Source organism: Salmo salar, unplaced genomic scaffold (genome assembly GCF_905237065.1).
Source record: "Salmo salar unplaced genomic scaffold, Ssal_v3.1, whole genome shotgun sequence".
Classification (NCBI taxonomy): Eukaryota; Metazoa; Chordata; class Actinopteri; order Salmoniformes; family Salmonidae; genus Salmo; species Salmo salar.
In genome coordinates, this window is record NW_025548618.1 from 66,611 (window position 1) to 78,368 (window position 11,758).

Here is an 11,758-nt window from a genome sequence, read left to right on the forward strand (position 1 = left end):
ACACAACAAATTCTGAACCAGGTAGACCTGAACACAACAAACCCAGAACCAAGAAGACCTGAACACAACAAACCCACAACCAAGAAGACCTGAACACAACAAATTCTGAACCAGGTAGACCTGAACACAACAAACCCAGAACCAAGAAGACCTGAACACAACAAACCCAGAACCAGGAAGACCTGAACACAACAAACCCAGAACCAAGAAGACCTGAACACAACAAACCCACAACCAAGAAGACCTGAACACAAAAAGTTTAACAAAAACCTTGTACACTATATATACAAAAGTGGACACCCCTTCAAATTAGTGGATTCAGCTATCTCAGCCATACCCGTTGCTGACAGGTGTATAAAACCGAGCACACAGCCATTCAATCTCCATAAACAAACATTGGCAGTAGAATGGCTTTACTGAAGAGCTCAGTGACTTTCAACGTGGCACTGTCATAGCATGCCATCTTTCCAACAAGTCAGTTTGTCAAATTTCTTCCCTGCTGGAGCTTCCCCGGTCAACTGTAAGTGCTGTTATTGTGAAGTGGAAACGTCTAGGAGCAACAACCGCTCAGCCGCAAAGTGGGAGTGCATAGCGCATAAAAATCGCCTGTCCTCGGTTGTAACACTCCCTACCAAGTTCCAAACTGCCTCTGGAAGCAACGTTAGCACAACAACTGTTCGTCGAGAGCTTCATGAAATGGGTTTCCATGGCCGAGCAGCCGCACACAAGCCTAAGATCACCATGTGCAATGCCAAGCGTCGGCTGGAGTAGTGTAAAGCTCGCCACCATTGGACTCTGGAGACATTGACTCTGTTGCACACACACCATTGCACATTGACTCTGTACCGGTACCCCCTGTATATAGCCGCCGCTAATGTTATTTACTGCTGCTCTTTAATTATTTGTTTTTCTTATCTCTTACTTTTTTATTAGTTTTTTTGTTGTTGGTATTTTCTTAAAACTGCATTGTTGGTTATTGGCTTGTAAGTACGCATTTCACTGTATTCGATTTGATTTGAGCAGTGGAAACACATTCTCTGGAGTGATGAATCCATCTCCACCATCTGGCAGTCCGTTGGACGAATCTGTGTTTGGCGGATTCCAGGAGAACGCTTCCTGCCCCAATCCATAGTGCCAACTTGGTGGAGGATGAATAATGCTCATGGGCTGTTTTTCATGGTTCGGGCTAGGCCCCTTCGTTCCAGTGAAGGGAAATATTTACGCTGCAGCATAGAATGACATTCTAGACAATTCTGTGCTCCCAACTTTGTGGCAACATTTTGGGGAAGGCCCTTTCCTGTTTCAGCATGACAATGCCCCAGTGCACAAAGCGAGGTCCATACAGAAATGGTTTGTCGAGATCGATGTGGAAGAACTTGACTGGCCTGCACAGAGCCCTGACCTCAACCCAATCGAACGGTGACTGCGAGACAGGCCTAATCGCCCAACATCAGTGTCCGACCTCGCTAATGCTCTTGTGGCTGAGTGGCAGCAAGTCCCCGCAGCAATGTTCCAACATCTAGTGAAAGCCTTCCCAGAAAAGTGGAGGCTGTAATAGCAGCAAGGGGGGACAAACTCCACATTAATACCCATGATTTTGGAATGAGATTTTTGACGAGAAGGTGTCTACATTCTTTTGGTAATGTACTGCGTATCTGGACCCGTATATTCAAAGTAAGTGATATACACTGACTATACAAACTACTGAGTTGCACCCCCTTTTGCCCTCAGAACAGTCTCAATTTGTCAGGACATGGACTCTACAAGGTGTCAATAGGGATACTGGCCCATGTTGACTCCAGTGCTTCCCACAGTTGTGTCAAGTTGGCTGGTAGTGGATCTTTACTCCGAATAGCTCGTTCCATCTCATCTTACTGATGCTCAATTGAATTGAGATCTGGTGACTGGCCAGACTACTGCAGTAAGCTGAACTCACTGTCAGTTCACTGTCACTGGACAATCCTAGCCTTGTGGCATGGGGAATTATTCTGCTGAAAAAATCTATTTGCAGATGGATACACTGGTGCCATGAAGGAATGCACCTGATTGGCAATGATGATGTTCAGATATCCTGTGGTATTCAAACGTTGCTCCACTTTTATCAAGGGGCCCAATGTGTACCATGAAAACACACCTCACACCGTCACACCACCACCAGCCTGTAATGTTGACACGCGGCATGATGGCTGCATGTACTCATGTGGTTCTCTCCATACCCTAGTCCTCCCATCAGCGTGAAACAGCAGGAACTGGGATTCATCAAAACCAGCAGCGTTGCAGTTCTTGACACACTCAAACTACCATACCCTGTTCAAAGAAATATTTTGTCTTGCCCATTCACCCTCTGAATGGCACACATACACAATCCATGTCTCGATTGTCTCAAGGCATAAACTCCTTCTTTAACCTGTTTCCTCCCATTCATCTATAAGTGACATCAATAAGGGATCATTGCTTTCACCTGGATTCACGTGGTTAGTCTATGATTTGTACACTCAGTGTATACAGACATATGTTATTAAGCAATAAGGCCAGAGGCGGTGGGGTATATTGGCCAATTCACTGTACCACGGCTAATGACTCCTCTTAGGCAACGTGACATGAAGTGGAGTGCCTGGATGCAGCCCTTAGCCGTGGTATATTGGCCATATACCACGAGGTGCCTCATTACTATTATAAACTGGTTACCAACATAAGTAGAAAAGTAAGCAAGTATACTACCCGGTTAAAAATAATATATAATAATATTTGCCATCTAGCAGACACTTTTATCCAAAGTCATTCACTCAGTCATTACAGTCATGGTGCATAGATCCTTCATATGGGAAGTCCCAGCAGGAATGGAACCCATTCACTCAGTCATTACAGTCATGGTGCATAGATCCTTCATATGGGAAGTCCCAGCAGGAATGGAACCCATTCACTCAGTCATTACAGTCATGGTGCATAGATCCTTCATATGGGAAGTCCCAGCAGGAATGGAACCCATTCACTCAGTCATTACAGTCATGGTGCATAGATCCTTCATATGGGAAGTCCCAGCAGGAATGGAACCCATTCACTCAGTCATTACAGTCATGGTGCATAAATCCTTCATATGGGAAGTCCCAGCAGGAATGGAACCCATTCACTCAGTCATTACAGTCATGGTGCATAAATCCTTCATATGGGAAGTCCCAGCAGGAATGGAACCCATTCACTCAGTCATTACAGTCATGGTGCATAAATCCTTCATATGGGAAGTCCCAGCAGGAATGGAACCCGTGAGCCATGCTGTGCAAATTGAGTCACACAGGACTACTCTATTCACACTTAGAATAGGAGTGCTGATCTAGGGTCAGTTTTGCCTTTTAAGCTATGATGAATAAGAAATTAACCTTGTAAATATTTAATAAGTAACTATTTTTTTTTCTAATATTTTTTTAGTTACAGCAAACTCGGAATCTGATTACAAGCACTTTTGATCAAAATGTTTTATATATGAATTAGGCAGCCTCGAAGTTCAGTTATATTTTACATAACTATTATTTTGTTATATGTTATCTGTCTGAAAGAATCAGACTTGTGAGACTAAATATGAACAACTGTATTACTTCATATGGTACTGTAACATTATACACATAATATACATTTGTGTGATTTTTTAAAATAGTTTTTATGACAAGTTAAGGCACAATTTTTCCTCAATGTCCAGGAAAGAGTTCTGCTTGATGCAACGTTTCTTATCGCTTAAAGAAAATTATATTTGAAGTGTCATATTTTTTGTAATCAACTTTTCAGATTAAACTTCATTGTCATTGTTTCCACCTTGTTATAACAGTTTCTTCAGTGGAGAGGAAATGAAAAGCTTTCAACATCACACCTCTTATAGTGTACAGTACATACAGTAACTACAAATAATACATTTACATTGGTTTGGAGGGCAATAGTGGTTTATTCACATACAATATCATCATCATCATCAGTACAAAATAAACACAGACACTTTCAGAAGGAGCAATGTCCTGTAACATGAAATATTATTTATTGTCATTATAAAACACATGATACAGACACAATATGACATCATGGATGTTTGGAGTGTTGAAGGTAGTTCCATCAGCCAGGGCATTCCACTCCAGATCACAGAAAGATGAAACATACCGGAATGTTCCATGATTGATAATATTACATCTCACAGTTAACAAGTTCAGATTATTTCTTGATTTAAAGCCTTTGTCCTAAGATGAATATCCACCATTTTGTCCAATTAGTAGTTAGAGAATAGAATACATCATTGTTTAGTGAGAATGTGATGTCATCTGTTTCTTGACCCCCTAACTAGTGTCAAAGTTTCCCAGGTAGGAAGAGAGGGGTGAGGGGTGGATGGGAGAGTGGAGATCCAATGGAGAGGCATCGTTTAACCCCCTGATAGCCCCATTGAGTCTGTTTTTTGGATAGAGCATGGGGCGGGGGCAGTGGGGGTAAATATGGGCGTCCCTTCTGATAGGCCACACCCACAGGAAGTGTCACTAAATGACGTTGTTGAACAGATGCATGGACTGCATGATGTTCTCATCCTGGCCTGGAGGCAGGAAGGGACAAAAAGCACAACGGGTAAGAAGCAGCTGGAGAGAAGGTTTAATTCTATTTCCATGTGTCTCTTTCCTCCTAGAAATCCTGTTGTATAAGAACCCAAAGTGAACCGGAGGGCCTTGTTGTGGTCACAATAACAACCCTTTGTCAGACATCCCTGTGGTCCTTCACACATTCCTGAGTCAGTACCTAGGGATTAGTAGAGGTCATCCAGACCGTTTTTACATGTATAAACAGCTGGATCTCGTCTGAGCGGTTAGTTGATAATGCCAAGACCCGCTACGTACTTAATGCTGATTGGTTTAGGTTCTGTCTGGTCAGAACATGGTGTTGAGGCCCGTCACTCTACTCTTGATGGTCACCACCACCACATACATGCAGACACAGCTGTTTCCATTTGAAGATGTTTTATATTATTGTGTGGTTATATTCGCTGGTCTCACACTTCAGTAAGGAACTGCATGTCAAAAGTCTGTCAGCAACACAACACTTCTTCTCAAGACTGACGATGCCGTGCACTAACTAAAGGTGAGGGGAGGCGGTGTCCTGCAGTGCATCCAAGTACCCTGATTGGTTGGATGAGCAGCGGTGCAAAGGGTGATTGACAGGGCTGCAGGCCAGTCAAGTTGAGAGGGCATGCAAACGCACACAGTCATACCATGCCCATAGAGCTCTGGTCAAAGGTAGTGCACTATATAGGGATCAGGGTGTAATTTGGGATGCATTCAGTGTAACAGAATGACAGTGGCATGGTGTACTACTACAAACATGTGTTTGTGTGCTTCAATGTGACTTTGTGATGTGATGTGTTTCACCATTCTATCTGATGTATTGTCAGTTTGTTATGTTGTTATTAGTCCAACATTATGGAGGACATTATTATTAGGATGGTGCAGTAATGTTGAGATGCCAGTATGGAGATCTCTAGTCTAGAACACTGGAACCTTCAGTACCACTTTTATGCAGCTGATGAGGAGTGTAAATTGAATGGGTTTGTAGAAAAGAAGGAAAATCTAATGAAAGGCGTAGACCATGAAATGCTTACTTACAAGTCCATGGAACTGGCCAACTGTTAGCAGCATACCACCCTGCATCCCACTGCTAGCTTGCTTCTGAAGCTAAGCAGCGTTCACCCTGGTCAGTCCCTGGATGGGAGACCAGAAGCTACTGGAAGTGGTGTTGGAGAGCCAGAAGGAGGCACTCTTTCCTCTGGTCTAAAAATATACATCCCAATGCCCCATGGTAGTGATTGGGGACATTGCCCTGTGTAGGGTGCTGTCTTTTGGATGGGATGTTAAACGGGTGTCCTGACTCTCTGTTGTCACTAATGATCCCATGGCACATATTGTAAGAGTAGGGGTGTTAACCCTGGTGTCCACTGCTAAAATTCATTATCTGGCCCTCATGCCACCTAATCATCATCAGATTTGAATTGGCTCATTCATCCCCCTTTTAAATATTCCCCAGGTTGTTGCTGTAAATGAGAATGTGTTCTCAGTCAACTTACCTGGTAAAATAAGGCTTAGATAAATAATAATAAATATATAGAACTTTGACCTGTTCCATGTAGAACTGAGAGGGGCAAGGCAACACATTCTAAGATATTATAAACATTCTAAATAGTAGGCTATAGTAAACACATTCTAAGATATTATAAACATTCCAAATAGCCGGTTATAGTAAACACATTCTAAGATATTATAAACATTCCAAATAGTAGGCTATAGTAAACACATTCTAAGATATTATAAACATTCCAAATAGTAGGCTATTGTAAACACATTCTAAGATATTATAAACATTATAAATAGTAGGCTATAGTAAACACATTCTAAGATATTATAAACATTCTAAATAGCAGGCTATAGTAAACACTATTCTGACATGCTGTTCTGGTCCTCATGCGTGTTAATGTCTTAAAGAGAAAGGACAGTTCTGCATCAGCTACTTGTGTTCTGACTGCTATAAATATTTATCAACCACAGAACTGACACTTACTAGCAGTTCCCACTCACTACCAGTCAGTTGACTCACTGTACAAGACCTCTCCCCTTCAGTCTGTAAGTACTCTTGATATCTTGAAATATAGTTGTTTGTTTTTAGCCATAAGTCATGTACTCAAGGGTCTCAGACTTGGAGTGCTGATCTAGGATCAGGTCCTGCTGGTCCATATAAATATGATCTAAATGGGAAACTAATCCTAGATCCTACTCCTATAAAAGGTATGTGTGACTTGTTGTGTAGTCTCACAGCTTGGGGATAGGAGCTATCATTCAACCTGGTGGTAACTGCCTTGCTCAAATTGGCAGATTTTTCCACCTTGACCGGTCAGGGATTTGAACCAGCAATGTTTCAGTTACTGGCTCAACTCTCTTAATCGCTATGCTACCTGCCGATACCGCTGACACAGACCATATTACCAAACTATTATGATGATGTTATTTACACACCATCCACTCAAGGCTGTGATGATGATGTGTTGTTATACTGCATCCCAAATGACACCATATTCCCTATAGAGTGCACTACTTTTGACTAGAGCCCTACCTGCTGCCCCTGATGGTATGTATGTAGTTATTCACCAGCTATAGAGTGAGTTGTTGTTTATGTTTCTAAGACTGCAGGGTGGGAGATGCAACAATGGCCTTGAGAACAGCAGGAAGTGTGTTGGTGGTCTTTCTCTGGTCTGTAGCAGGTATGGTCTCATTCTTATCTTTTAGTTGCTCTGTTTAATAATCTACAGACATTTCTAAAAGGATAAGAATAATAATGCTATTCTGGTGTGTTCTGTTAGGAGTCTCCACTTCACTTAAATAGTTATCTTTCACACCTCACTGAGTGATGCTTATCTCTGGTTTCCATTCACACTCAAATCAGGAACTATGGCAACAAAGTGTGGTCAAAACCTACCTTCAGTGTGAGCCAATAGACCTTGTCTTTATTCTGATGCCATTGTGTTGTGTGACTGTGTTTCAGTGGTACTGGGTCAGTATGGCTGGAGTGTTACATACACCACTCAGAGTATCTGTGTCTTGAAGGGGTCAACAGTGAAGCTGTCCTGCTCTATCAGATATCCCAGTGGTACAGTCACATCAACCGTCTGGTTCACTAAATGGGGGACTGGTGTAGAACCTGAAGATCTAGGTCAGAACCCAGAGTATGCAGGTCGTCTGGAGTATCATGGGGATAAGAAGAATGGTCACAACCTGAGAATCACAGACCTGAGAGAGAAAGACTCAGCTACGTACAAGTTCAGATTTATAACAGATCAGACTGGAGGGAAATATACTGGTGATCCTGGAGTCACTCTGTCTGTCACAGGTACAGTAACATTCTATATACTGGTGATCCTGGAGTCACTCTGTCTGTAACAGGTACAGTAACATTCTATATACTGGTGATCCTGGAGTCACTCTGTCTGTCACAGGTACAGTAACATTCTATATACTGGTGATCCTGGAGTCTCTCTGTCTGTAACAGGTACAGTAACATTCTATATACTGGTGATCCTGGAGTCACTCTGTCTGTAACAGGTACAGTAACATTCTATATACTGGTGATCCTGGAGTCTCTCTGTCTGTCACAGGTACAGTAACATTCTATATACTGGTGATCCTGGAGTCTCTCTGTCTGTTACAGGTACAGTGACATTCTATATACTGGTGATCCTGGAGTCACTCTGTCACAGGTACAGTAACATTCTATATACTGGTGATCCTGGAGTCACTCTGTCTGTCACAGGTACAGTAACATTCTATATACTGGTGATCCTGGAGTCTCTCTGTCTGTCACAGGTACAGTAACATTCTATATACTGGTGATCCTGGAGTCACTCTGTCTGTAACAGGTACAGTAACATTCTATATACTGGTGATCCTGGAGTCACTCTGTCTGTAACAGGTACAGTAACATTCTATATACTGGTGATCCTGGAGTCTCTCTGTCTGTTATACTGCTAGTCTGTTGACTTAATATCTACTGTCCATTTCGGTCTAGAAATTGGAGTTGTATATATGAAACAGATTGAAGAATTAAATTAGTATGAGAATGTCTTGCATCATGTGATTAAACTATGAACAGGTGATTCAGGGTATTAATGTTGTGATCTACTCCAGCTCTGCAGGTGAAGGTGACTCCACCACGGTCGGCAACGTCGAAGACACTGACCTGTATCACCACCTGTACTCTGACTGGTAACCCCACCTACATCTGGTACAAGAACGGACAACATCTAGATGAGAGCACCTCCCCCCAGTACAAAGACCCAGTCTTCAGTAACTATGTAGACAGCTACTCCTGTGCTGTAAAAGGCCATGAGGATCTCCACTCTCCTGCAGTGTGTGAGTGTTTCTTTAATTAACAATACCATACAACCTCTGTGTGTGTTGTTTTCACTATGTCATTTGAGAACTTTTAGCATTTCTAGAAAGAACTGAGAATATAATCCAGTTGTTCTCTTGTTATGTCACTGTGTTTCAGGTGTTCAGGGTCAGAGCTGCAGCAGAGTAACTTACACCAAGAGGAGAATCTGTGTCTTGAAGGGGTCAACAGTGGACATATCCTGTACTTATGTTGGTTATTATTCCACCACATCAACATTCTGGTTTAGAAGTGATAAGTCGACCCCTGAAGACCTAACCAGAGACCCAGGGTATACAGGTCGTGTGAAGTACACTGGAACATACAGAGGTCCCTTCATCCTGAGAATCACAGACCTGAGAGAGGAGGACTCAGCTGAGTATCGCTTCACTTTTAAAACATACAACGTTGAATGGGGTCATAGTTTCCCAGGAACAACTCTGTCTGTCACAGGTAATACTACACTGTATGATACAACTGTAAATCATATTGAATTACAGGAGAAAATAAATGAACCATCCTGTTAACACAGAGGTGTATGTGGTTTTATACATATTGTTTCAGGTCTGCAAGTGAAGGTGACTCCTGCTGCAGAGGGACAGAAGACACTGACCTGTATCACTACCTGTACTCTGACTGACAACCCCACTTACATCTGGTACAAGAATGGACAGAATGTACAAGATAACTCCTCTCCCATTTTCTCCATCAGCAGTGAGGATGCAGACAGCTACTACTGTGCTGTAAAAGGCCACGATGGTCTCAGCTCTCCTGCAGTGTGTGAGTACAGTACAATAGTACCGTATTCTACTCAGCAAGTATCATGCATTCAGGCAAAAGAGACATGTCTTACTTTATAAATCATTACAGAACAAAACTTTTCTTTTTACTCGCTGTTAATATCACTTTGACAAAATTTTTGGTATTTTACATCAGATAAACCAAAGAACACCTCAGTGTCAGTCAGTCCCTCTGGTGAAATAGTGGAGGACAGTTCAGTGACTCTGACCTGCAGCAGTGATGCCAACCCACCTGTGGACAAATACACCTGGTACTTTCAAAATAAGACTTTTCTAAATGGATTTGGACAGATGTACAACATAAGTTAGTTCAAGTCTAAGGACAATGGACATTACCACTGTGAGGCCTGGAATGGAAGAGGATCTAGGAACTCTACAGCTCTGATGATCATTTTACCAGGTGAACTTTCATCTTCAATATTTCAATACAAAATGACATTTCATGCTCATCTTAATAGTTATACATTGGCTTATCAGACTTTGTTTTATAGTTATATATACGTTGAGATTAGATCAGTTAGTTAACAAATGTTGTTTTATTGTCCTGGACTATGTTTATTTTCAGTTTATAAAATGCCAGTACTAATATCATCCATATTTTATTATAGAGAAACAGACCTCAGTTCTGACTGCTGCTGTAGGAATCATAGTGGTTGTTCTGGTTCTCATCCTCTGTCTCTCTGGACTCATGTGGTTCAGGTGAGTGAAGAAGGGAAAATTGATATTTGTATTATTCTTTCACCTTATCACTCTGATTTGTTATTAACTTCATTCATTTATTTATTGGCCCAAAGCCCTTAACTACTAAACTATATTAGAAACATATCAACTTCCACTAGAGGGCAGTAGAGAGCAGAACTCACTCTGTCCCTCTTTACAGGAGATCCACAGGAGGAAGTGATGCCACAGCAGACACACAGGTGATTATATCAGTTACACCCCCCCCCCCCCACACACCCACACACACAACTCATCAGTCTTTGATTATATGAATGAGTTACATGAGTTACAACTCCATTTTCATTAATTTATTGTGTCACGACAGTCTCTTTCATACTATTTTAATTGTTACCTCTCTCTCTCTATCTATCTCTCTCTCTCTCTCTCTCTCTCTCTCTCTCTCTCTCTCTCTCTCTCTCTCTCTCTCTCTCTCTCTCTACTCTCTCTCTCTCTCTATCTATCTATCTCTCTCTCTCTCTCTCTCTCTCCACAGAGTGTCCGTCCTGACTGTAACAGTGACATGTACACAGGTCTGAACATGAGGACCATGTCCCCTGACTACGACACTCTGGCAGTAAGTGTGTGTGTGTGTGTGTGTGTGTGTGTGTGTGTGTGTGTGTGTGTGTGTGTGTGTGTGTGTGTGTGTCCATAAACATTTTAGAGGGAGTGCTAATTCAGTATGTCTTCTTTCAGAATGTGAGGGGAATCTCCCTCTGAAGATATACGTTAAATACATGTTTACCTTTGCAGTTTTTACTGTGTGGTTTAGTGTCAATACAGTATAAGCATCATGTTGTAAACAAGATCAACATTTAAGACAATAAATACATAGATTATTTGATTAACTAATTATACACTGATTCAACTAATTATACACCCCAAGGGGTTCCCCACTAGGCAGGTAGCCTAGTGGTTAGAGCTGAGTTTAGGAAACGCTGGCCTGGCCACTCATGGTTAAATGATTCAATGCCGCCATCATGTGTCTAATAGGCAGAAATACAAGAAACAGGAGCTGAGTGGAAATAGTTATAAATCAGTGTATAATTAGTCTGTCTGTCTCCCCGCCATAGTATAGACAGGTTGCACTACCAGACCCCACCACAGGGGGTATTGTATATACAGACTGCTCTACCAGACCCCACCACAGGGGGTATTGTATAGACAGGCTGCACTACCAGACCCCACCACAGGGGGTATTGTATAGACAGGCTGCACTACCAGACCCCACCTCAGGGGGTATTGTATATACAGACTGCACTACCAGACCCCACCACAGGGGGTATTGTATAGACAGACTGCACTAC

The 11,758-nt window shown here is 42.1% G+C and overlaps 1 protein-coding gene across 1 annotated transcript; it reads left to right on the plus strand.

Moving 5' to 3' along the window:
• The first annotated feature begins 6,551 nt into the window (after window positions 1–6,551).
• Window positions 6,552–11,015, plus strand: LOC123733175 (B-cell receptor CD22-like). Its single transcript, XM_045712571.1, has 10 exons — window positions 6,552–6,635; window positions 7,193–7,270; window positions 7,552–7,896; window positions 8,691–8,915; window positions 9,055–9,387; window positions 9,499–9,714; window positions 9,871–10,134; window positions 10,343–10,433; window positions 10,615–10,654; window positions 10,948–11,015. Exons 2-7 carry the CDS (start codon window positions 7,216–7,218, stop codon window positions 10,041–10,043), a joined length of 1,347 nt encoding a protein of 448 aa, XP_045568527.1. The 5' UTR covers window positions 6,552–6,635; window positions 7,193–7,215; the 3' UTR covers window positions 10,044–10,134; window positions 10,343–10,433; window positions 10,615–10,654; window positions 10,948–11,015.
• Window positions 11,016–11,758: the final 743 nt, after the last annotated feature.